Consider the following 25,559-nt stretch of genomic DNA (forward strand, 5'->3'; position numbering starts at 1 on the left):
CAACAATGTCAAGAAGCTGCCATGGGTGGAATCGTAGGTGGCTCGTTCTTGATACCATGTCTTGTTTTGAGATGCTTTGACTGATGTCAAGTCTATGCTAATATGGCAAAAATTTGCCCGCTAGCTAACCAACAACTGTAACAATGTATTTGAGAGACAACAAGTGCTCATTGTGCACATTTATTTAAAAATGTTCAATAAACATTAGAGACGAAATATAGTTTATATGTTGTCAACAATCTAAGCCAACGCCCTCTGTTTTGTCCCATAGTTGCGCACATGCCGGCTTTGTTGCTAAACAACCAACCCGTCTATAGGCAGAGAGGAAAAGGGTATTTCGATATTATAGAAGTTCATTATGGGTTATTATTTAGTAGAAGTTTGTTAACACATGATAAAGAAAAATCTTTATGAAAATATGATGGTTCACAATGATGAAAATGCAGTATTAGGCTTCATGACACATATTTCTTATTTGTTGAGAGAAATTACATGTAGTTTTACTGTACTGAAGATCTCTGAACACACAGTATGATTGATTTACCTTAAAAAATACTTTAATGGATTTTACAGCCTCACCTGATCTTCAACCTTGGTTGACCTGTCATGATATATTGCTTGTTTGTTTTTTTGCTCTTTATGCGCTTTGAGATTCTATGAAAAGCGCTATAGAAATGTAATAAATTCATATCATTATTATTCTTATTAACCTATCCCGCCTCCCTACCCCAAGAAACCATGCATATCCTTTGATAAGATAGAGGCGCACCCAACAGTGACCTCTTGGCCTTACTTCTTTCTACTGGCAGATCGTGCCCCTTTTATCTCCCGAGAGGCACAGAGCCTCCAGCATGTGGACAGGGCCCGCACATCCTCATCCAGCCCTGCAGCCTGGGCCGACCCCAGAGGAGAGGAGCCTCCTTCAAAACCTCTATGAGCCTTACCATAGACTCCCCGTGGTTGTCCCATTCACAGGAAACAAGGTAGATGCAGGTTGAGGACCAGGTTGTGGCCCACTTTCCTTCTGCAGTCCAGGGACATCTTGCATTAATGCCTCCAGAGTCTTCTTGGCAATTCTCAGAAATTATTATGTTTTTAATTCAACGCCATTGTGGTTCAAGACTAAATTCTAAATCAAGCACTACATTTCTATCAAGAATAAATGTGAATCATGTGAATAATCTAGTCCATAATCTGGTTTTGAACATAAATTAACACATGACCTCTGATGTTTACAAAAAGGATCAATATTCATCGGTCTACAAACAATCTCAGTAAAACCCTGTAGGGTACAGTTATTGGTCCCTTACAAGTTTCTTGTTTTCTTTCTTCTTCTAAGCCTTTATTTCCAACTCTCTTTTGCCTTCTTTAGTTTCACTTCTTTCTACCACTGCTCTGCCCATCTTCCACTCCTTCCTGTTTCTCCCTCCTTCCCTTCACCTTCACTCTTTCTCTCTCCTTCTCTCTGTAATACTCCTCTCTCAGTTCCTCTCTGTCCCTGCGAGTCCACCCATGTGAGGTGATATGGTACACATCCACACAGTTCCCAGAGTATGCATCCCTGTGTGTGGCCCTGTACACAGCCTCTCTGGCCAGTGAGATGGCCTCCTCCACCGTCAGCCCCCACTGTACCCCTCCGTCCAGCACAGAGTAGGCATAGGGCGAGCCAGATCCCACAGAGAACAGCGCTCCCTGCAGGCGAGTCCCGTCACTGCAGACATAGTACAAGCTGGGGCCAGAGAGCACTAACTGTTTACCTCCAGCAGAACAGTGTTGCCGACTCATGGCTGGTGAGAGGCACGGATTCCTTCCCCGTGCCTCTGCTTGAGAGATTGAGTCACTTTCTGATGTCTTTTCCAGATCATCTGTTTCACTCCCCATCTTTGATCTGTTCTCTTGCTGATCCGCCCCTTTGCTGCCATGCTCAAGAGGACCTGTCTCCACCTCACCTCCGTCCCAACCACACAGAGTGGCTGCCACACACAGCTCAGTGCCCTTAAACGGGTGCAGCATGTGGGCTAGTAGCTTGGCAGCGCCAGCTGTGGACAGCCTTCTGCCATGGCGGAGCTGGTAAAGCCGGAGCTCCCGAGCCAGGATCCTCTTCCATAGGGCACAGTCGGCGGATGTGCCCGAGGTGGTGCCCACCAAGTGGGAGTGGACAGGCAGGATCTTCTGGGAGGCTGGGCAGGCCACCAGCCCATTGCAGCTGGACCGTGTGTCTGCTGCAGCTATCACTCCCCCCTGGAACATGAAGGCCAGGGTGGTGGTGCCATGAGACATGGGGAAAGGCAGAGGGACAGAGGGAGAGGAGGAGGGAGGAAAGCCAGGAGGAAAAGAGAGGAAAGGTAGGTTTGAATCCTGGTGAAGGGGGGTGATATGGTTTGGTGCAGTGTTGGGGTTGATTTGGCCAAACTGTATCGGGCTTTCACTGAGGTATTCCGCAGCTGGTATATAAAGATGCAGTGGGCTCTCACTGTTGCTCCACGACAATCCCCTGCTTGATATATCTCTGGTTCTCTTCCCAAAAAGCATGCAGGTGTCTTCCTGGGCCATGCGATGTGAAGCTTGAAAATTCCATCTAGAGTTGAGAAAAGAGTCCTTGAAACCGCACAGATCCTGTAATGCCATTGAAAAATGTGTCCCTCAATATGTAAAGTAACCTATTTATCCATATTTAATTCCCCTCCACTGTTAATCATTGATTCTTATGTTTTTTCTTTGAGAGTCCAGGTCGGGGTCTGTTTGTCTCTGTGATTGGGGATGCACTGACCTAAATGTAATAAATCGCATCCTTTTTATATAGTAAATGATCCCTCAGTTGTATTGTCCAAACAAGTAGCATGACATCAATAGCATTACATTACCTCATTACTGGGACGCATAAAAAGTGTGGAGTAAGCCACGCCAGTCATCAAAAACTGTGCTTTTGAACACGATACCTGTCTCGTAAATCATATTGATATGCTGATTGTACTGGCGTTGATTTAGATTGATGAAATTAGATTATGTGTCTGTAGTTCAGTCTATCCCCCTATTGGTGAGCCAAAAACTTGCACACCTGTGTTAAAAAAAAGTAGGCTATACTGGTCAGGAATCGTGAATTTGCCCAAGGTGTGGTAATTCTGTATACAAGGATAAGGCGAACAAATTCTATAAAGGTTTATTAGACAAACAATAGACAGACATATCCATATGGGGAGACAAACACGTTCGTCCTCCAAGTTTTCCGGGCCCCTGGTCAAAACATTAAATCAGAGCTGAGACCACTCTGGTCAAAGTAGGCTATACATTTGAACATCTTAATTGCTTGAGAATAACCCTGACTGGATTACAGCTAAGGGCCCGGATACCAAGCAGGTTCTGCTTTATGGTGACCTCTGACCCTAGAGAGGTTACACAGAGGCTAAATTCCAATTGGGAATAAGCATACATTTTTTTTATTCTTAACGTTACACGCTTTTTTTTGGAGGAAAGTGACTCTCTTTACCTCCTTTCTATCAGGACATTTCAAACAGTGGGAGAATGAAATCAGCTTCCATGAACCCAAAAATACTTCCAGAAAATGAAGAATGATATAAGGAAGGTAAATAGACTTCATGGAACTAACCTACTCTATTGAATAATTGCACTAGATAGGAAAAAAAGCCAGTGACCCTGAAGCGATGTTGTGCAGAGGGGCAAAAATCAACATCACATCAATTATACTTTATTAAACATCTCATGCATCATGGTACTCATGGTCTATCAGTTGAAGTCAAGTGAAATGAGTGTTGACTGTATGGTTCATAGTAATATGTTATTAGTAGCTTTCAGCAAACACTTTAATAATGCAATATCTTAGTAATTTGAAAAGATCAAGTGTTGACAGCATTCCATTGTTTCATTTTATTACGCTCCTAATCGAACAGAGCACATCTCTGGTGTTTGGGTGAAAGATAAGATGTGCCCCTGGCGTTGTGAACTCAAACAGGCTGTAAGAGACACAGTGGAAAATGTTTAACATACATAGGGTATATAAATAATTGAATAGGATGCGTTTTTGTCACAGTTTCTGATTTATTTTGAGTGTGTTTCCTTAGGTTACTGCTGGAGGGCACCTTTACCTTGTTTCTAGTTTCCAGTTTACACTAATTGTTTCTTATTGGTTTCACCTGTGTTTGATTGCCCTCTGTTCACCTGGTTGCTTGGCTATTTCGGTTCCTCTGTTGGCCTGGATCCTAGCTTAGGTCTTATGTTTTGTTTAGTGCATTCTTGTGCTATTGCCTTGTTTCTGTCAAGACTTTAAGTAAAGATCTGGATTTACCCTTACCTCTGCTTGCTGTGTTTCTCTGCAACTTGGTTCGAGTTCATACAAGCATTACTGTAACAGTAGACAACAATGGACCCAGCAGAGATTTTTCAATCATCTGAGGAACATGCCGAACTCCACCATTTACGGTCGGCTCTCACCCACCATGGAACTGTGATTGGCCACCATGAGGCGCGGCTGCAGACATTGTCAGATGATTTAATAACTCATGTGTCCGCTCTGCAGACAGGACAGACGGGAGCAACTGCTGCTGCACCTGTGGCTATTCCTAACCCTCCACTCCCTAACAGCTCAGCATCTTCCTCCCTTCGGGAGCCTCATCTCCCGGCACCGGAGCACTATGAGCGACATCCTGGGAGGTGTTGTGGGTCCTGCTCCAATGCTCTCTGGTCTTCAAGCTGCAGGCATCAACGTTTCCCACAGAGCGTTCCAGAGTGGCATACGTTATCTCCTTTCTATCAGGACGGGCTCTGGCCTGGGCCACGGCCATATGGGAGCAGCAATCAGACATTTGTTTTATTTGGCAAAGCTTCACCCAGGAGATGTGGGTTTTTGGTCACCCAATCAGTGGCAGGAATGCTGCTCAAATACTCATTGTGCTTCTGCAGGGCAGCCGGAGCGTAGCGAATTACGCCATTGACTTTCGGATGCTCGCCGCTGAGAGCGGTTGGAATACAGAGGCATTTCACTCAGCCTTTCTGAACGGACTCAGCGAGGTTCTCAAGGATGAACTGGCTTCCCGGGACAACCCTGACACTCTGGATGAGCTCATCGCTCTGGCCATCCGGTTTGACAACTGGCTTCGGGAACATCGTCGTGAGAGAACGGCGGGGTTCCGAGTGGTCTCCAGTGTTTCGGGTCCCGTTGAGGGAGTCAATTCTTCGGGTTGTTCCTCTGCCTTATGCTGCGTCTGCTTGTTCTGTATCCCATCAGAGTTCTCAATTCGGCTCTGGTTCCCCTTCATATCCTTCAGAGGAGCCAATGCCCCAGACATTCCACTCTGGAGAGAAGGTGCAGGATTAACGAGCAACGTTGTCTTTACTGTGGACAGTCTGGACACTTCCGTGCCTCCTGTCCCGAGCTGACGGGAAACGGGATGACTCGTCAGTAGATGAGTCAGCTGCCAACACGGTACGCACCTTGCTTCCGGCCAACCTGCGGTGGGACAATGGGCAGTTGGACATTCCTGCTTTCATAGATTGGGGCTCCCGGCTGTTTTCAGGATCGCACATTAGCTCGCCAACAGGGGCGCCTCTCACTAAGCTGGACATTCCGTTGTTGGTCACTGTGCTGGATGGTCAACCCCTAGGGTCTGGGAAGGTGAAGCAACTCACCATGCCTATTCAGCTACGAGATCTGGATTACTATGTGGAGCTTATCCAGTTACATCTAGTGGACTCCTGAGCTTCCCCTGGTTCTTGGACATCCATGGCTTTCTATCCATAATCCTCAAATTGACTGGCCCTCGGGAAGGTTTGCTCATCTGCTCATCTGGAGGCTTCCGATGCTCCTGTTCCCCCGGCCGGGGATGGCAAGCCTGATCTTTCCCGCATACCTCAGGATTACTGGGATCTGGGTCAGGTCTTCAGCAAACGAAGGGCCAGCGAACTGCCTCCTCACAGGTGCTATGATTGTGCCATCGCCCTCCTGCCTGGCACAAATCCTCCAAGAGGAGGGCTGTATTCTCTCTCAGGTCCAGAGACTGCAGCCATGAACAGTTATATTAAGGAGGTGCTGGAGGCTGATTTTATTCGGCCGTCCACGTTACCTGCAGGAGCGGGTTTTTTCTTTGTTGGGAAAAGTGATGGTGTATTACGTCCCTGTATCGATTTACCGGGGTTTGAATAACATTACCATCAAGAACCGTTACCCTCTGCCTCTTATGTCATCATCTTTTGAGAGTCTCCAGGGGGCTACGGTTTTCTCAAAATTGGATTTACGGAACACATACAATCTGGTGCACATCAGACAGGGAGACGAGTGGAAGACAGCGTTCAACACCCCAAATGGACATGAGTACTGTGTCATGCCGTTTGGACTTACTAATGCTGCAGCCATTTTCCATTCCCTGGTTAATGATGTTCTGTGCGACTTCTTTCACCAGTTCGTGTTTGTATACCTGGATGACATCCTCATCTTCGCCAGGTCCTTCAAAGACTCCTCTCTCACCACTTGTTCATGAAGGCCGGAAAGTGTGAGTTTCACGTTCTTCAGATCTCCTTCTTGAGGTACATCATGTCTCAAGGCTGTGTACAGATGGACTCCCAAAAGGTATAAGCGGTGGTCAACTGGCCGCGGCCCAGCACTGTCAAGCAAGTCCAGCGTTTTTGGGGTTTTGCTAACTTCTACCGGAGATTTGTGAGAGACGTTAGATCTGTGGCAGCGCCATTGACATAGCTCACCAAGGGCTCGGCTGGGCATGTAAGCTGGACCTCTGCTGCTGAGAATGCATTCCAGGACCTGAAACGTCAGGTTTTCTTCTGGACCCATTCTAGTTCATGTGAATCCTTATCTTCCCTTTATGGTAGAAGTGGATGCCTCTGACGTTGGTGTGGGTGCGGTTCTGTCTCAGTGCTCGGCTAAAGACCAAAAGCTTCATCCCTGTACCTTTTTCTCCAGGCGTCTCACTCCAACGGAGAGGATATCGGCAATCGGGAGCTGCTTGCGGTCAAACTGGCTTTGGAGGAGTGGCGGCACTGGTTGGAGGGTTCGGAACATCCTTTTACGGTTTGGACAGACCACAAGAACCTGGCCTACATCCAGGAGGCTAAACGCCTCAATCCCCGACGGGCTCGTTGGGCTCTTTTCTTCACTCGGTTCAGATTCACGTTATCTTACCGTCCGGGGTCTAATAACGTGAAGCCGGATGCTCTGTCTCGCCAGTTTCCCAGCTCCAGTGAGGATCGGTCGCTTGGGTCCATCATCCCCAGGTTGCTCATTCTCACGCCAGTGTCCTGGGGTATAGACTGCAGTGAGGGAGGTGCAAGGTAGGGAGGCAGTTCCTGACGGCTGTCCTTCTGACAGACTTTTCGTTCCTCTTGGGGCACGGTCCAAGGTACTTCAGTGGGCTCACTCATCACGTCTCACCTCTCATCCACAAGGGCAGCGAACGCTAGAGTTTTTGAGGAGGTTTTGGTGGACCTTGGTGGAGGTGGACACACGGACATCCGTGGCTGCCTGTCCGACATACGCCTGGAACAAGACTCCACGTCAGCAGCCTCTGGGGCTTCTTCATCTGCTGCCAACACCTTCTCAACCCTGGTCTTATCTCTCTATGGATTTCATCACAGGTCTTCCATCCTCAGAGGGCCAAACTGTCATCCTGGTCATTATGGACCGCTTTTCCAAGGCGGCACATTTCATTCCGCTGCCTAAGCTTCCATCTGCCCGTGAGACTGCTCAGCTAGTCATTCAGCATGTTTTTCGCCTTCACGGACTTCCTCTGGACATCGTCTCCGACCGGGGCCCCCAGTTTGCCTCCAGATTCTGGAAGGCGTTCTGTACTCTTCTGGGGTCATCAGCCAGTTTGTCCTCGGGCTATCACCCTCCGTCCAATGGTCAAACAGAGCGGGTGAACCAGGATCTGGAGAGCACCTTATAGTGCTGTGTGTCTGCCAACCCCGCCACTTGGAGTCAGCACCTTCCCTGGGTGGAGTACGCACACAACACTCTCCAGTGTTCCTCCACCGGCCTGTCACCATTCCAGGTGTTGTACGGTTACCAGCCTCCTCTGTTTCCAGTTTAGGAGCTTGAACTGGTGGTCCCTTCTGCTCAACCTCTCATCTCTTGTTGCCACCGGACCTGGAAGAGGGCTCGGTCAGCGCTCCTGAGGTCCTCAGCTCGGGTTCAATGACAGGCCAACTGTCATCAGCGCTCGAGTCCCCTCCTGCATCCAGGCCAGATGGTCTGGTTGTCTACTAGGGATCTGCCTCTATGTGTGTAATCTAGGAAGTTGGGACACTGGTACGTTGGGCCATTCAAGGTTCTACGACGCATCAATCCAGTGGCCTATCGTTTTCGTCTTCCCCGAGCCATGAAGGTTCATCCCACCTTCAACATCTCCAGACTCAAGCCTGTGGTGTTCAGTCCTCTGGTTCCGGCCACTCGACCTCCATCTCCGCCTCGCATGATAGCAGGACAGCCAGCCTACACGGTGCGACGCATCCTCTCCAGTCGTCAGTTCCAGCGTGGGACTCAGTATCTCGTGGATTGTGAGGGTTACGGTCCTGAGGAGTGATCTTGGGTTCCGGCTCAGGACATTCTGGACCCTGGACACATTCGGGACTTCCGTCACCGTTCAGCTACCCCTGGTGGAACGTCAGGAGCCATTCCTTGAAGGAGGGGTCCTGTCACAGTTTCTGTTTTTATTTTGAGTGTGTTTCCTTGGGTTACTGCTGGAGGGCACCCTTACCTTGTTTCCAGTTTACCCTGTTTCTTATTGGTTTCACCTGTGTTTGAATGCCCTCTCTGTTCTCCTGGTTGCCTGGCTATTTAGGTTCCTCTGTTGGCCTGGATCCTTGCTTAGGTCTTATGTTTAGTGCACTCTTGTGCTGTTACCTTGTTTCTTTCAAGACTTTAAGTAAATATCTGGATTTACTCTTACCTCTGCTTGCTGTGTTTCTCTGCTACTGGGATCGAGTTCGTACAAGCATCACTGTAACAGTTTTTGTCAATCTGACTTGATTTCAAATTATTATTTCTCAATTCGATAGAGTTTGAATAACTCCAGTGATTTAAGTAAGACAGTAATTTTATATAAAAAAAATGTTTCCATTGCGTGGAACACTTTCCAAAATGTCTTAATGTGTTTCTTTTTCTGTTTTGGTTTTGTATGTATTGCTTTGAATTATGTATTACTGCACCTTTGGAGCTAGAAACATAAGCATTTCGTCCCACTTGCGATAACATCTGCAAAATAAGTGTACATGACCAATAAGATTTGATTTGAAAATGTAGTTAAATAGATCCAAAGAAATGTTTTTAGTACAAGGGTTGTGAAACAAAAAGAGCTGATAAGCCTTCACCAACTTTTTCAGGCCTTTGCAGAATTGTTAAACAACAGGTTTCATATTTTGACTATTTGATCTCCCAGGGACAGAAAGTACAGAACTCAAGCCAAAGGTCAATGCAACAGGTCTAGACGATAAGATTACAAGGGGAAGGGGGTCTGGGATTGTTTACTTTAGTAGGTTCCTATTTGCTTAATGGGACCCTGTGTTGTCTGATGTGTCTCCAGTATGAGTATATGTATGGTTTTATCTAGGCTTCCTGACAAAATGCAGTAAGATTGATTAGAAAAGAGAGGGAGGTACATAGGCCTAGTAATAGCGAATAATGACTTTTTTGGACTGATTTAAGATTTAGCATACTGAAAACAAAAAAAAAAAAATATTCTTCCAGGAGAGGATGTGGGGTCCCCTACCCAGTATTCTGATGAGTTTAACAATTATTCTATATCACTCCCTTTGAAAGGCTTCCTGAGGCCTGCTGCCTTGAGAGAGCAGTTAGTGAAATTCTGCAGCTCTATAAAGGTACCCAAAACTGGCCATTAAGGGAGCTCCCAATTAATTAAGGCCTGGCCATTTGTTTGTTTTTGCCCCTACATTTCTGAAGTATCGATTGTCTGAATTTTGGTTTCATGCATGCAAGTTCTCCTAATGAAAAATATACTGGAAAACAATGTGTGACCTTGGAAAGTGTTCTATATTTGTTCTTTGACTTAGAAAATGTGGAGTAATTTGTGTAGTTCAGTAGGAGAAAAAAATCTAATTTATTCTCTCTGAGATTTAATTTTAAGGCAGCAAAATATTTAGACAATGCAAGGAGTGTGTAGACTTTCACTAGGGACTGTATTTCTCCCTTTCTGTAAGTGTATGTTCTGCCAGTGTCTGTTTTGTGCTAAATTAGGTCTTAAATTCGAATGGTAGTTGATACTCTGTTGATAAAATCTGTTGATAATATTGACGCCAGGCTGCTGAAGGGAAGTACAGTTTCTAAACCCAGAGCCACAACATCGCGAGACTTCCGGGAACGATTGCGAAACAGACCAGGCAGGGTTTTGAGAAGTCAATGAGAGAGGTGAACAATTCTTCCTTAGTTGTACATTTTTCAAAATCGAAAGGCACAACCTAGATTCCAGCAAATGTTTTACATAGTTGAACATGTTATTACTACAACCTCGTGAAAGTGACAAACTGACACATTTTAATTTGCGTCAAAAACAACTTTATATCGAAGGAGTGCCTAGGATTTTAAGACTTGCACATGCGCAGTTGATGTGATTCTGCACAGCCAAGACATCGCCTACAAGTGTGATTGGGGATTTCTGTTGGAGAAGCACTTTCTGCTTATCTTCACACTGTACTGTCTTTGGCTTTATTGTGTGATAAACTGATTTCCTCGTGTTTATAGAACATTGGTGCTGTGAGATTATGATGTATGAGGAGAAACGTGTTGCTGAAATACTGCCTACAAATGTATCCAATGATGATGTTTATGAGATGTTTAATAAATCATATTTTTTGGCACTCTGCACAACCTCGCCAAAGGGTCACTGGCTCTGTCGGGGGCTGTGTCCGACAGGTTTACTATAAAGTATGTAGCGAACGACAGAGTAGCGGAAGGATTTAGTGTGTCGTCAGGCTACTTTTGCACGGCGTAATATGCTCCACCCGCAGAACAAGTGCTACCACATAGCTCCACCTGTATCACGGAAGTGAGGAGTAACGAGGCAACGCAACAGAAAGCTGTATTTGGATTCATAACATTGAATTTATCACATTAATAGAATTATAACCACAATTTGAACATTAAATAACATTCGATATAGTCCTAAAAAAATCGTCAAGACAGAATTCAAGGATTGTATGAAATCCACACTTGAAAATGAACGTTTTTGAAAGTTTTAACCTTTGTGGACATGCTGTCACCGTTGTAATTGTTTTGTCGCTGGTAAGAAATATACATAATTGAGTATCTAATACAAGGATAATGAATATGGCTATGTAAACTGTAGTCTATTTGAATAAATTGCAAACTTGTGTAAATATTTGTGTGTAGTTTACAGACTACCACCACACATCACAACTAATATCCTCAAATGTCACATTTAGTGCCTGGTCATTAGTTTACCTCGTTTCAAATGTGATGTTTAATATGTACATACCAGACTAGGCCCACGATGCTTTTGGCCATTTTCAGCAATTTAAATCTGTATGAATATGCCTTTTACCAGTCTTAAATTCCAACAAAAGTGATTATATTCCAGCCATAACACACTGATAGTCACCAGTGCAGCCTGGAGGCATCTCCGAATGAATCTTTCAAACAAGTTAGAGTGAGGAAAATTCCCACAGGCTTTACTCATTATTTCAGTTTTCTTGGTTTTATAAAGGGATAATACACTACAGACATTACCCATTTATTATAGTAAACCATTCAAGGAGAGGTATTCTGAACACCAAGCAAGCATGCTATGCAATGGACATAACGTTACTGTTGAATCCAGCTAATTTCCACCTATATTTAATTCATCTCGACCAGGCACTATGTGAGTCTTCAACCCACACCATGTCTACCTCCTCATCCCCAGCTGGAGAGAGCTCAATGCTGCATGGCGATTCCATACAGTTTGACTTGGTCCCAGACAAAGTGATGCATGGCTCAGTGGTCCAAGTTAGTTACCAGTGCTCCAGGGCCTGTGAGGTGGGAGTGGAGGTGGTGGTCTCCACACAGACCAAGACAGGAGTGGCTGTCTTCAGGAGGAGATGGACCAACCACAGACACCTCCATGTCCCCAGGACTCATCCAGTGAAGCTTTGGTTCCCTCCAGGCATGGCCTACAGAAAGGACCTCTTCATGAGGCGCACATTGGACGTCCATAATGTGATGGTTCGAGCCTGGTTGGACCACCTTGAGCAAGACAAAGGAGACAAAGGCCACGTGAATAGGACCAGCACATACAATGGGTCCCTGGTGAGGACGTTCAAAGTGCTTCAGGCAGTACTTCCCTCTGAGCGTCCAGCTAGACTTTATCCTGGGTGCTTCTCCTGGATGGCTGATCTTATGTGGCAGCTGACCAGAGACAGAATCCACCAGTGCCCACATGAGTCAGGTCTGGTCTCAATCAACCAATCATGTTTTGTACTATATGTGTGTGTTACAATTAGACTCACATTGCTGTCACGTACACTTTATGATAAACAGTTTGGTGCCAGTGAATTGAGACATAGAAAGAAAAATACTGACATATTATTTATTTTGTTAAAGAAGGTATTCTCTGTCCTTGTTATAGTTGTAGTGTATACTAATATTTTCTTGAATTGATTTGTAGACACTGTGGATATGTTGACATTTCCAATGGTTAGCACTGGAAAGAGTTTTGGAGTGATTCGCAAGATCCACCCTTTCATCAACAGAGATCTTGAGAGAGATCGTGTCCTCACTGTGGAGAAGCCCAGGTTTGGATTTAACTTCCCTCTAAATAGTATTTATTTGCATTCATGACACATTTCCCTACGTTATCATGAGAGCTGATCCTTTGGGTAGTCTTGTGGACAACAACTCTGCAAGTGCACTGACAATGTCACCTGGAATGACTCACATAAACATGAATAGTTATAACCAGTATAATGCCAAATGAATTATACAATATATTGTGACCTCTCTTACAAAGTGAGTTATTTTAAAGTTCAACTAAAAGGGTCCATGATTTAGCATTTAGAAAAAGCTAGTTTCAGTCATCTGATGTTTCTGACTCCATGCACCTCCTTAGGTCAGTTACAGAAAGATCTCTGTCATTTCAATCTGACAGCTCATTTCACTTCCATTTTTAATTCACTTAGCATATACATTTCCATATGCTACAGTTCTTTATTGTTTACATGCTTTAAACAATGCATTGAAAGATCAGCAAACAAACCTATGTAGAAGATGATACCAGTGGACATGCTTTATGGATGCTTAAGGATGGATGCATAATCTAAAATCTAATCAAGATATAATCACAGATTACAACTACACAAATTCATTAAATCTCCTCCCTGCGGCAGCTATGGAACAGTGACACAGAAAATGGAATGTGAAAGATCTCATTAATCTCCCTTTCCCCAGTATCACAGTGTCTATATGGGTCTTTCTGGTGCAGTGGTGTGACAAGAAACTGTGTGGAATCATCCATCATGTTGATCAGAACAGCAAATATGACACTCCTCTGATGCAGCTCACTAACACAGGTGAGGCATAGCATGGAAGCTTGTTGTGGATTCACCTGATAGGATGTCAGTGTGTATTTGTTCTGTTTCGGTCTCACTTGATACTTATGATGTAATGTTGGGCTGTGAATGTGATCAAGCTGCTGTGTCTTTGAGCGGTAGGTCGTGTTATGATTGGATATCAGCATGCATTATGGTAGATGTCTGTCTTATGATTTAATAAAGTACTGTCTACTGTTTAGGAGATATCATAATTCAGGTTCGTGTGGTGTCTGGGGGAGATCAGGCATTCAGAGCCCACACAGCTCTGCCTCTCTGGACCTGGATCAGACTAGACTGCTTCATACAAGGCTCCAAGGTACCATACAATTGAATTTAATAAACTATTATTCCAATGATGGGAAATCGGATATGTCACCAGCAAAATATAATGAACAGAAGTCTACATGCAACATGCATCAATTGAAAATATTTGACTAAGTTGCATTTCATATAAAGAAATCAGGCAATTTAAATGAATTCATTAGGCCTTAATCTATGGATTTCACATGACTGGGCAGTGGTACTAGGGAGCCAGGCCCAGCCATTCAGAATTCGTTTTTCCCCACAAACGGCCTTTATTACAGACATAAATAATCCTCATCACCCACCGCCCGTCAGACGATCCCACAGGTGAAGAAGCCGGATGTGGAGGTCCTGGGCTGGCGTGGTTACATGTGGTCTGCGGCCAGTTGGACGTACTGTCAAATTCTCTAAAACGACATTGGAGGCAGCTTATAGTAGAGAAATGAACATTTGAATTATCTGGCAACAGCTCTGGTGGACATTCCTGCAGACAGCATGCCAATTGCACGCTCCCTCAAAACTTGTGATATCTGTGGCATTGTGTTGTGTGACAAAACTACTCATTTTAAAGTGGCCTTTTATTGTCCCCAGCACAAGGTGCACCTGTGTAATGGTCATGCTGTTTAATCAGCTTCTTGATATGCCACACTTGTCAGGTGGATGGATAAACTTGGTAAAGGATAAATGCTTACTAACAGGGATGTAAACACATTTGTACACAACCTTTGAGATAAATAAGCTTTTTGTGTGTATAGAAACTGTCTGGGATTTTTTATTTCAGATCATGAAACATGGGACCAACACTTTACATGTTTTGTTTATATTTTTGTTCAGTGTACATACAGCAACAACATATGCATACAGTACATCAGAGACACAATTGGTAGCTTAGGGTGCTACCGTTAGGAATGGGGTATATCATTAAAGTCCCATGTCAGAATCTACATCCCATCTTTTCACATCATGATATTTATACATACTTTATATATTGTAGTTTGGAGTTTTGGGGCTATGATTATAAATGTATGTCTTGTGTGTCTTTCAGGTGACACTGCAAGTTAAACCTGAAATGACATTGGGAGGAATGGTGGAGCACACACACATATTTGAGTAAGCCATCAAAGCTTTTTGGATAATTACAAGCTTTTTTTAGCCATAAATATTTTGATATGTAAACACAGAAAAGGGATTGGAGTGAACTTTGGTGTTTTTAAGACTAGCACACTTCAAACTGCACCAAAAGCATTGAGGAGGGCTTTGCATAACTTAGTGTCTATTTCTTTTGAATGTTGAGTTCTGAATATTTTGCAGCTTTCAGAGTGACATCCATTACAATGACACTGGTGGATACTTTGTGATTGGAGGGGGCAGGTTCATGCCAGGTTTCCATGGCTATTTTGGACCAATCAAATACTATCGTTTGGGCACAGAAAAGGTGTGTCCAAATGCCTTGAATTTTTTTTAAACAATTGTTCAATATGAGAAATGAAAATGCACAGAAATGTACTATATAGGCCTTACTGTACTACTGTATTAAGAGGTATATTTTCATGTTGTTACAGTATAATGACAGTTAAATATATTACAGGTGATCAACTTCCTTTCCCCTGCCAAGACATTAGAGGGCCTGGAAAAGACTCACAGAGAGTGTGATGTTATCAGAGAAGTCACTGCAGCCTTTCTTCAGGCTGTGACACACAACCAGGAAGTCTTTATGACAGGTGAGCTCTATACTGTGTAGATTCATGTTTAGTCATCTGTGTGAGTGGTGTGCCAACACCAAATGGAGTCTGGGGGAGTTTTATGCCACATTATTATGGAGAAACCAGATCTGACTGAGTTAGATTTTTCAGGTTTGTGTCACTCTCACTACATCAGTTTATGGAGAAGGTTTGGACAGAATACATGTAGCCAGACATGGACCTGGGAAGCACAGAAGAAGCACCGTGCACTTTTCACCTTCTTAGAGACCCAGCAAAAGGACTTCACCACAGGTATATTACCTATAGGCTACCCATCTCATACAGGTGCCTTATGTACTTAAACCTACATCACCTGCAGGTAGTGTTTTACTGCACCTCACATATTCTTGGTTACATTTACAGTATCTACTCCATTGATACCTGTAGGAACTAAGAACAGGAGAACACCCCTTCACCTTGGAAGAAGATTGTTTGAGCATGTAGTGAATAGACTGTCCAATAGAGGAAGCAACCAGATGGACTCCACCACCACCTCCTCCCTGATAGCCCTGCTGCAGATGTCCTCCTGCTATGGCTACCACCACGCCTCCTTGCTGCTCTCCACCATCCACCTGGCTGGCCTGGGGGCCCCTGTGGACCAACAGCAGGTAGCGACCAGTCACCTGACCTCATCACTGGTAATGCCACCTTTGTCATGAGCTGTATGTGACCCCGGACCCATGATGAGTGACCTTGTTATGACCTCTGTGTATTCCAGGGTCATGTCTACAGTCTGATTGGTGCACTGGGAGACAACCGTTTAGCCCTCATGCATTTGGGCTACAAACACACACAAGGAATTGACGGGTTCCCCAAAGACTTTGACATGGCGTACAGTTACTACTCCAATGTTGGGGCACAGACCAGTATTGACCAAGGGCGGGTACTGGGGAATCAGGTGAATTTATAAAAAAAGGACTTGAGGAACTTTAGTTGTACTGTTACATTAGTATAACTCTTAACCATACATTTCCTCTCACCCCAAGCAATATATCACTGAGCACATTCTTATAAGCAATGAGGACCACCTGAACAGCCTAACTCATGAGACAGGTGACACCTTTCAGTATATCAAATTTCAAGCTGACAGAGGAGACGTTGAGTCACAGGTACAGTATATATCAAAATACTTAGAAATCATTGCACTTTTAGACTAAAGTACTTAGAAGTGTCTTCTACGTCAAGTTAGGAATGATTCAAGGGAATTCATCTGAAAATGACACAACTTCATTTATGCAGAAACTTCTAGCAAAGCTTCTATTCTGGGGTCAAAATGGTGTCTCTAAGGACGTTGGGAGTGCAGTTAAGTGGTACACTAAGAGTGCCATGGAGCTGGAGGATCCTGCAGCCATGTATGAGTACTCTATCTTATTATTTAAGGTAAGCATCATGTCTTGTGTAAGTAGGGGATATAGGACTTCAATATTGCCAGATATGTGTTGTGTATGTGTAGACTGATTAGAGGACTGATTGATAATGGTCTTTCCAGGGACAGGGGGTGAAGAGGAACATGACTCTGGGTCTTCAGATATTGGAGAAAGCTGCAGCCAAGGTATGTGTGCTGTAATACTCTACCTTGTGATGTGTGTTTATGTGTGTCTATGTGTGCTTGCCTTTAATGTGCATCGCTGACCCCCAGGGTTCAGTCCAAGCCTTGAATGGGCTGGGATGGTATTACAGCACCATACTGAGAGACTACAAGACTGCCTACAAGTACTTTGAACAGGCTGCCCACAATGGCAGTCATGACGGCATGTTTAACCTGGGTGTGTATCACTTAAATGGGAAGAACCCACACAACCCAGAAAAGAATGAGGTAGGACCAACCTCATCCACCCTTTTTGAAAGCAACTTGAGTTTTAAGTTGGAAGCCTTTTACAGATTTATGAAGGGTGTTTTCATTGTGTTTTCTGTACTCCCCAGACTGCTGCGTTTCATCTCTTCCTAAACTCCTCCCTCTATGGTCACGTGGACGGGGCGGTGGAGGCGGCCTGGTATCTGTCCACAGGAAACCTGGAGGGGGTCTCCCGGGACACAGAGAGGGCTGTGATGTAAGTCTCTTATCCGCTCAGGGAGTGAAGAAAACTCCTGTTTTTTTTATTTTTTATTTGACCTTTGACCATTTAAGTAGGCAGGTCAGTTAAGAACAAATTCTTATTTTCAATGACGGCCTAGGAACAGTGGGTTAACTGCCTTGTTCAGGGGCAGAACAACAGATTTGTACCTTGTCAGCTCGGGGATTCGAACTTGCAACTATTTCAATTACTAGTCCAACGCTCAAACCACTAGGCTCCAACGCTCAAACCACCATTTAGTCAGATGACACTTTTCTGCAGGCTACCCTCTGGTGCAGTGGACCAGAGGGTAGCCTGCAGAAAAGTGTCATCTGACTAAATGCTGGACTAATTCAAGGACCTGTGTATTTGCATATATAAAAATAAGTGCCACTGTCAAAGCATGGCTTAGAGCGAGAGACCCTGCGTAGTGCTGAGTTACTCATGTCTTATCAATCCCCAGATGAAGCTGTTAGTGTCACAAAAATATCTTAGATCAGGGCTGATGTGTCAGAGTAAGAGTAAACCTTTAGTCACTGAGTTTATTGTAGTCCTAGGTGTTCTGTGCCAAATGTGTACAGTCGTAGCCAAAAGTTTTGAGAATGACACAAATATTAATTTTCACAAAGTCTGCTGCCTCAGTTTGTATGATGGCAATTTGCATATACTCCAGAATGTTATGAAGAGTGATCAGATGAATTGCAATTAATTGCAAAGTCCCTCTTTGCCATGCAAATGAACTGAATTCCCCAAAAACATTTCCACTGCATTTCAGCCCTGCCAAGGAGCAGCTGACATCATGTCAGTGATTCTCTCGTTAACACAGGTGTGAGTGTTGACGAGGACAAGGTTGGAGATCACTCTGTCATGCTGATTGAGTTCGAATAACAGATTGGAAGCTTCAAAAGGAGGGTGGTGCTTGGAATCATTGTTCTTCCTCTGTCAACCATGGTTACCTGCAAGGAAACAAGTGCCGTCATCATTGCTTTGCACAAAAAGGGCTTCACAGGCAAGAATATTGCTGCCAGTAAGATTGCACCTAAATCAACCATTTATCGGATCATCAAGAACTTCAAGGAGAGTGGTTTAATTGTTGTGAAGAAGGCTTCAGGGCGCCCAAGAAAGTCCAGCAAGCGCCAGGACCATCTCCTAAAGTTGATTCAACTGCGGGATCGGGGCACCACCAGTACAGAGCTTGCTCGGGAATGGCAGCAGGCAAGTGTGAGTGCATCTGCACGCACAGTGAGGCGAAGACTTTTGGAGGATGGCCTGGTGTCAAGAAGGGCAGCAAAGAAGCCACTTCTCTGCAGGAAAAACATCAGGGACAGACTGATATTCTGCAAAAGGTACAGGGATTGGACTGCTGAGGACTGGGGTAAAGTCATTTTCTCTGATGAATCCCCTTTCCGATTGTTTGGGGCATCCGGAAAAAAGCTTGTCCGGAGAAGACAAGGTGAGCGCTACCATCAGGCCTGTGTCATGCCAACAGTAAAGCATCTTGAGACCATTCATGTGTGGGGTTGCTTCTCAGCCAAGGGATTGGGCTCACTCACATGCCTAAGAACACATCCTCCGAGAGCAACTTCTCCCAACCATCCAGGAACAGTTTGGTGAAGAACAATGCATTTTCCAGCATGATGGAGCACCTTGCCATAAGGAAAAAGTGATAACTAAGTGGCTCGGGGAACAAAACATTGATATTTTGGGTCCATGGCCAGGAAACTCCCCAGACCTTAATCCCATTGAGAACTTGTGGTCAATCCTCAAGAGGCGGGTGGACAAACAAAACCCCACAAATTCTGACAAACTCCAAGCATTGATTATGCAAGAATGGGGTGCCATCAGTCAGGATGTGGCCCAGAAGTTAATTTGACCGCATGCCAGGGTGGATTGCAGAGGTCTTGAAAAAGAAGGTTCAACACTGCAAATATTGACTCTGCATCAACTTCATGTAATTGTCAATAAAAGCCTTTGACACTTATGAAATGCTTGTAATTATACTTCAGTATTCCATAGTAACATCTGACAAAAAATATCTAAAGACACTGAAGCAGCAAACTTTGTGGAAACAACTTTCTGTTGTTTTATGGTAATAATGATGTCATGATAATAACAATACTTTGTTGATGTCGTTATGTGATGAACCTCTCTGATTCAATACTTGTTTTATGTATTATGTTGTCCTGCCCTCTAGCATGCTGAAACAGATCTGTGAGCAGAATGGTTACCTGGGATACATCGTAAGAGAGGCTCTCCAAGTCTACCTCCAGGGCTCCCGGTGAGAGAAGCAAAATAAACTCTAGTTCATCAGTCCAATTTCCCTCATATTCATTTGATTTGTCAAATCGAGTTACAGATGTTACAGTGTTTGTGAGTGTGTGTGTGTGTGTGTGTGTGTGTGTGTGTGTGTGTGTGTGTGTGTGTGTGTGTGTGTGTGTGTGTGTGTGTGTGTGTGTGTGTGTGTGTGTGTGTGTGTGTGTGTGTGTGTGTGTGTGTGCGTGTGTGTGTACATGGGTATGGGTTAATATTAGCCTGTTGTATTGTTGTAGAGTTTTTTCTGTATTGTTCCTAAAGGGGCGAGGCTCTGGTCAGGTATGCCCTTGCCGCTGAAACAGGTTTGGGAGTGGCCCAGAATAATGTTGCCTACCTATGTGAGGTAAGGAGTATGGTATTTGAATTCTTATTTTGTCATGGAAATGTACTGCATCTGTCATATTCTTCTAAAGCCAATTAGTTCAGATTTAGTGACACATTCATTTGAGAGACACACAAAGACACCCCAGGGCCTTGACAGAGAGACATTCATTACCATAAGCCATATCATACACTTGAATTACCACTCTTTTTTGATTGCAGGAGTTGAAGCAGAGCTATGATTGTCAATGGAGGTATTATAACCATTCCACAATGAACTATGCCCCACATGATTCTGGTGAGTTCCTGTCCTACAGTGTCATCACAGCCTCTAGTCAGTAGTGGAAAAGCTAGTTTACATAAAGCACCTGTTTCTCTGTTAGCCTGGTCCCAGATCTGTTTGTGCTCTTGCCAACTCCATTGCTTTCATTGTCAAGCCAAACATTTGGCATTACAAAGAGTGACAATGAGTTGGCATGATGGCACAGACTGACACTCAGGCTATCGCTCTGGTTCCAGGTTTGCTGAAGATGGGCGACTACTACTACTCAAGCAGCAGGCTAGGAGCTGTTGATCAGGCTATATCACTGTACAGCAGAGCAGCCCTGGCAGGCAGTCCTCAGGTGTCTTACCATGTATTATCACTGTCATTTACATGCTACAATTAAGCCTCCAGAATATTTGAGCCTTCTGTAAAAGTAACAGTAATCAGAATTACAATGCATTCATACATGTCAGTTTGCATGTTTTTGATTTCTGTTCTTATAATGATTTTTTCCCTTATGAACTCTCAGGGAATATATAAGTTGGTGGTTTTAGCAGAAGAGGGACATGATGTCCCATTGATCATCAGAGACAGATTAAACATATCAATTCATGATGGGCTGGACATTGTGGTGGAGAGACTCTTACAAAGGTACTTCCCCTTCTACTTAGCAGAATCATATCAGACTCATCATGACTAATGAATAATAGACTGTGTAGGCCAATGCTTTGTTTTTGTTTTGTTCTGTTTTTCCCCCATAGATGTGTAGAGTTGGATGAAGATGAGGATCTGACACCATGTACTTTAGCTCTACTCAGAGTCCGCATGGGAAAATCCTGGAGAAAAATTACTCAAGACCCTATACAGCTGTCATTGGTAGGCCTTTATCTTTAAGTATGACAAGGATCGGTGTTTCTCCTGCTCACCATGTGATCTGACCATGACTAGTCAGACCCATATGGCAATGTCTATATCAATCACATCCCACTGGCCACAGACGTCAGTTCAAATTTCGTCATGTCATTGGATTTAGGTTAAATTTGGGGTGAAAAAAAAGACGAAATGGCTTTACGTTGATGACTTTTTGCAAATCCAATCAGTTTTCCACATTGATTCAACCTCTTCACATTGATTATGTTGGTTGAAATGACATGGGAACAAAGTTGATTCAACCTGTTTTTTGCCAAGTGGGATAGCTCATGGTTTTTAACAAAATAAAATGCAAGACAATTTCAAAGGAAATGCAAATGTGATCCTGTAAATCCTGTCTTCCAGGTTTATATATCTGTTGTTACTCTCATCATTGCTCTGGTTACTGTGCTAATCCAAAGTGCTCTGGGTAAGTCAGTTTCCTGAGTACCTCCTTGCTAAAATACTGTTACATTTCAGTGTAATAGTGAATAGTCTTAATGTCCACCTATCATGATCACATTTCCATATTTTATCACCACCTCTGTATAGGCATCTACATATGAATGCCACACGGTGGTACTGTTGCCTCAGTTGGTTATCTGTCACAAACTTGTTGTGTTACAGCTACAGCCTACTGTTAAATACATCAGAGGAGGCTGGTGAAGGGAGGACTGCTCATAATAATGGCTGGATTGGAATCAATGGAATGGTATCAAAAACTTGGAAACCATGTGTTTGATACTGTCCCATTTATTCCATTCCAGCCATTACAATGAGAACGTCCTCCGATTTAAAGCAACACCAGCCACCATTGGAATACTGTACCGTTCTGCATGTGTCATATTTATATTTGTCCCCTCTTTTGTAAATATAGAAAGCCTATGTTAAATTGTAAAACCGACCCATTGTTTTTTCATGACAAACTCTTGTGATTTATTACATCAATGCTTGACTGGTAAACTGTTTCTCTGCCCCCAGAGTGTCTCCAAGTGCACATCCCAGCTAGACAACGTAGGCATACCACTGACCGTGCAGTAGATGACAGGACAGGGACATCCCCTGTCAATCAAGCAGAAGTCAATGGGAATGGACAGCAGGATCAGAATGACCCCATCAGGAGAGAAGACAGAATGTCCAGAACTGTTAGAATGGCCCAGGGTCTATGGTCCATTCTACTGAGGGATGGACAGAGAGTGCAGCAGACGGTTGACCTGGCTGTTACTGTGTCTGGGGTGTGTCTCTGTGTCCTCTGCACATTGATCCTCCATCATCTGCTCTGATAGTTGTCTTACACAGCACAGGAAATTACAACACAGGAAATGCCTGAGACAGGAGATAACATATAAAGGAATGTATATGCTTTATGTTGGGAAGCAAGCCTGTAAATATTATAAAACTGCATTTTCTGAGATATCTGACTAATTTTAACTGACAAGTGGGAGTGAACAGAATCATATGACTGATACAGATGTAGGATCTTAATTTGATCACTCTTTTGTTGCTGAGAATTTTTCTGTACAGCAGGAAATGCAGATGAACTTTGTGATTTGCATAAATTCACAGAAAACTCACATTTACAAACGGTTACATTAACAGTATTGCACTTTTCATGTAGCCTACTTTTGGCCAGCTAATAGCCTAACCGCCGAGCAACATTGTGGACTAAATGTTCAAAACCTGTTGCTGCAGGATTATTTTACTGTGACAATATAGGGCAAATTAAGATCCTACATCTGTAGGTGTATGAGTCTGCTATCTGGTTGTTTTGTTTCAGCCGCATGGTGCTGAATCACACGTTTTTTTCTGTGGCTCCTAAACGTCTGTCTGTTTGGGGCCGGTACGTTAGGTTAGTCCAAGACCGATTAGAAGGACTAGTTTCTGCTGGTTAACTTATTACAGTTTTTGTCTGAGCAGTTGTCCAGAATCTGCTTGATTTATTGGTAAGGGTTATGAATCATACATACAGTTGAAGTCGGAAGTTTACATACACCTTAGCCAAATACAGTACATTTAAACTCAGTTTTTCACAATTCCTGAAATTTAATCCTAGTAAAAATTTCCTGTCTTAGGTCAGTTAGGATCACCACTTTATTTTAAGAATGTGAAATGTCAGAATAATAGTAGAGTGATTTATTTCAGCTTTTATTTCTTTCATCACATTCCCAGTGGGTCAGAAGTTTACATACACTCAATTAGTATTTGGTAGCATTACCTTTAAATTATTTAACTGTTTATAGGCACAGTCAACTTAGTGTATGTAAACTTCTGACCCACTGGAATTGTGATACAGTGAACTATAAGTTAAATAATCTGTCTGTAAACAATTGTTGGAAAAATGACTTGTGTCATGCACAACCGAACTGACTTGCCAAAACTATAGTTTGTTAGCAAGAAATGTGTGGAGTGGTTGAAAAACAAGTTTTATTGACTCCAACCTAAGTGTATGTAAACTTCCGACTTCAACTGTAACTATGATGGGTTACTCAGAGTAAATATGGGGGGTCCGCAAGAGTATGTGCAGTGTGTGCAGCATTCCTTGACCCTTGCCCAGGGTGTCACGCCCTGACCGTAGAGATCCTTTTTATTCCTGTATTTGGTTAGGTCGGGGTGTGATTTGGGTGGGCATTCTAGATTATGTATTTCTATGTTGGCCTGAAATGGTTCCCAATCAGAGGCAGCTGTCTTTCGTTGTCTCTGATTGGGGATCATATTTAGGCAGCCTTTTCCCACTGGGTTTTTGTGGGATCTTGATTTTGTATAGCTGCTGTTGTTTTGTTAGTTTCTGTGTAGCCTGCAGAACTGTACGTTCGTTCTTGTATTTTTGTTGTTTTGACGGTGTTCATTTGAATAAAGAGAAAATGTTCGCCTACCATGCGGCACCTTGGTCTCCTTCTTACGACGAACGTAACACAGGGTTTAAGTCTGAATTTTCTTCATGCAATGAACTGTCTGTTCTCCGTATGTGGGTCAATGAGTGAGATATGATTGTATTCTGTGAAACACACTAAGCCCCATCATTATGTAGATGCAGTACTTCAGATAAGGATTTCGTATTATGGGGATGGTAGAACTGCTACTCTGTATCTGAGTTATGGATTTCATAATAGGTTGGGGAACTTCTAGGAGCTAAACAGCAGCATCCTTTCTAGTATTTGCTTGATCAGCTGTTATTTACAGCATAAACTACAACTGTGGCTCTCTCTTTCTCTCTCATTAATATGCAGTTATTTAATCATTATATGACGATTGATATTACCTTGAATCTTGGCAACAACAAACACTGATGAACAAGAGTAATTGCCAACAAACACTGTGGCCAAATGTAATAAATGAGACAGTTTAACTGCTATCACGTTGTGCTTTGTAATACTATTCTGTTTAGTCAAACTCATTTAATAGAAATGTTTCCCACGGGCAACCTTTATAATTATTTATGGTTATTTTTTATTCATTTAGACTTTTCGACTTTGTCAACATCCAGGACATACAGAGATTGAGTTGATGCGTGGTCTAAGCCATGCATTAAACCATAGTCAATAAACTGTCCTTTCAGAAAATAAAGACCAACATTTATTTGAAACAGCTGAGTATTCAACTATTTATCCAAGGTTATCACCAGTTCCAGAACTTTCTCTACCTGCATATTTTCTTTCATTACTATAACATTACTCAGTCTGAAAGAATAGATTGGTAATGTACGAATCAATATTTGAGAAATCATAGCAATGATAACCTTTTATTTGGTTTTCTGATCTGCTGCCATTTGTGCCAATTGATTTAGATACTGTAGTTAACTATAAAGTACTATCACCGTATTCAGAGTTCTACTCATGAAGTGCACCTTGGCTTGAGCAGGGGTGGTCTACCAGGTGAACTATAGGGCAGGACAGGAATGTACGTGGCAGGAGGTGATGCAGCGTGCGTACAGTGTACCTGCTGGTCTCTATGGGCCAGCAGGATGTTGGCCTTCACTCCTGACCAGGGAAAAGTTCTGCCCAGATGGCTACTGTCCAAAGGCACATCTGATACATTTCACTTACTACTATCAGTAGTACACACTGATACAACCTCCCAAAAACCAGCTAC

The 25,559-nt window shown here is 43.5% G+C and overlaps 2 protein-coding genes across 2 annotated transcripts; one reads left to right on the forward strand and one right to left on the reverse strand.

Annotated features, from left to right (window-relative positions):
- Nucleotides 1-322: 322 nt before the first annotated feature.
- On the reverse strand, nucleotides 323-2,745 carry LOC106560352 (proteasome subunit beta type-11-like). Its single transcript, XM_014123190.2, has one exon. The coding sequence runs from the start codon at nucleotides 2,626-2,628 to the stop codon at nucleotides 1,375-1,377; it is 1,254 nt and encodes a 417-aa protein (XP_013978665.1). The 5' UTR covers nucleotides 2,629-2,745; the 3' UTR covers nucleotides 323-1,374.
- Nucleotides 2,746-10,974: 8,229 nt separating this feature from the next.
- LOC106560238 (protein sel-1 homolog 3) lies at nucleotides 10,975-24,271 on the forward strand. The gene is made up of 24 exons (XM_014122890.2): nucleotides 10,975-11,260; nucleotides 11,852-12,422; nucleotides 12,642-12,768; nucleotides 13,421-13,542; nucleotides 13,764-13,879; nucleotides 14,912-14,976; nucleotides 15,178-15,301; nucleotides 15,455-15,587; nucleotides 15,720-15,860; nucleotides 15,996-16,216; nucleotides 16,327-16,506; nucleotides 16,595-16,717; nucleotides 16,848-16,988; nucleotides 17,098-17,160; nucleotides 17,248-17,424; nucleotides 17,532-17,659; nucleotides 19,857-19,940; nucleotides 20,237-20,318; nucleotides 20,519-20,594; nucleotides 20,816-20,919; nucleotides 21,091-21,212; nucleotides 21,323-21,437; nucleotides 21,837-21,900; nucleotides 22,452-24,271. The coding sequence occupies exons 1-24, from the start codon at nucleotides 11,195-11,197 to the stop codon at nucleotides 22,751-22,753; spliced, it is 3,447 nt and encodes a 1,148-aa protein (XP_013978365.1). The 5' UTR covers nucleotides 10,975-11,194; the 3' UTR covers nucleotides 22,754-24,271.
- The last annotated feature ends 1,288 nt before the right edge of the window (nucleotides 24,272-25,559 follow it).

This window comes from Salmo salar, chromosome ssa10, assembly GCF_905237065.1.
Source record: "Salmo salar chromosome ssa10, Ssal_v3.1, whole genome shotgun sequence".
Taxonomy (NCBI): Eukaryota; Metazoa; Chordata; class Actinopteri; order Salmoniformes; family Salmonidae; genus Salmo; species Salmo salar.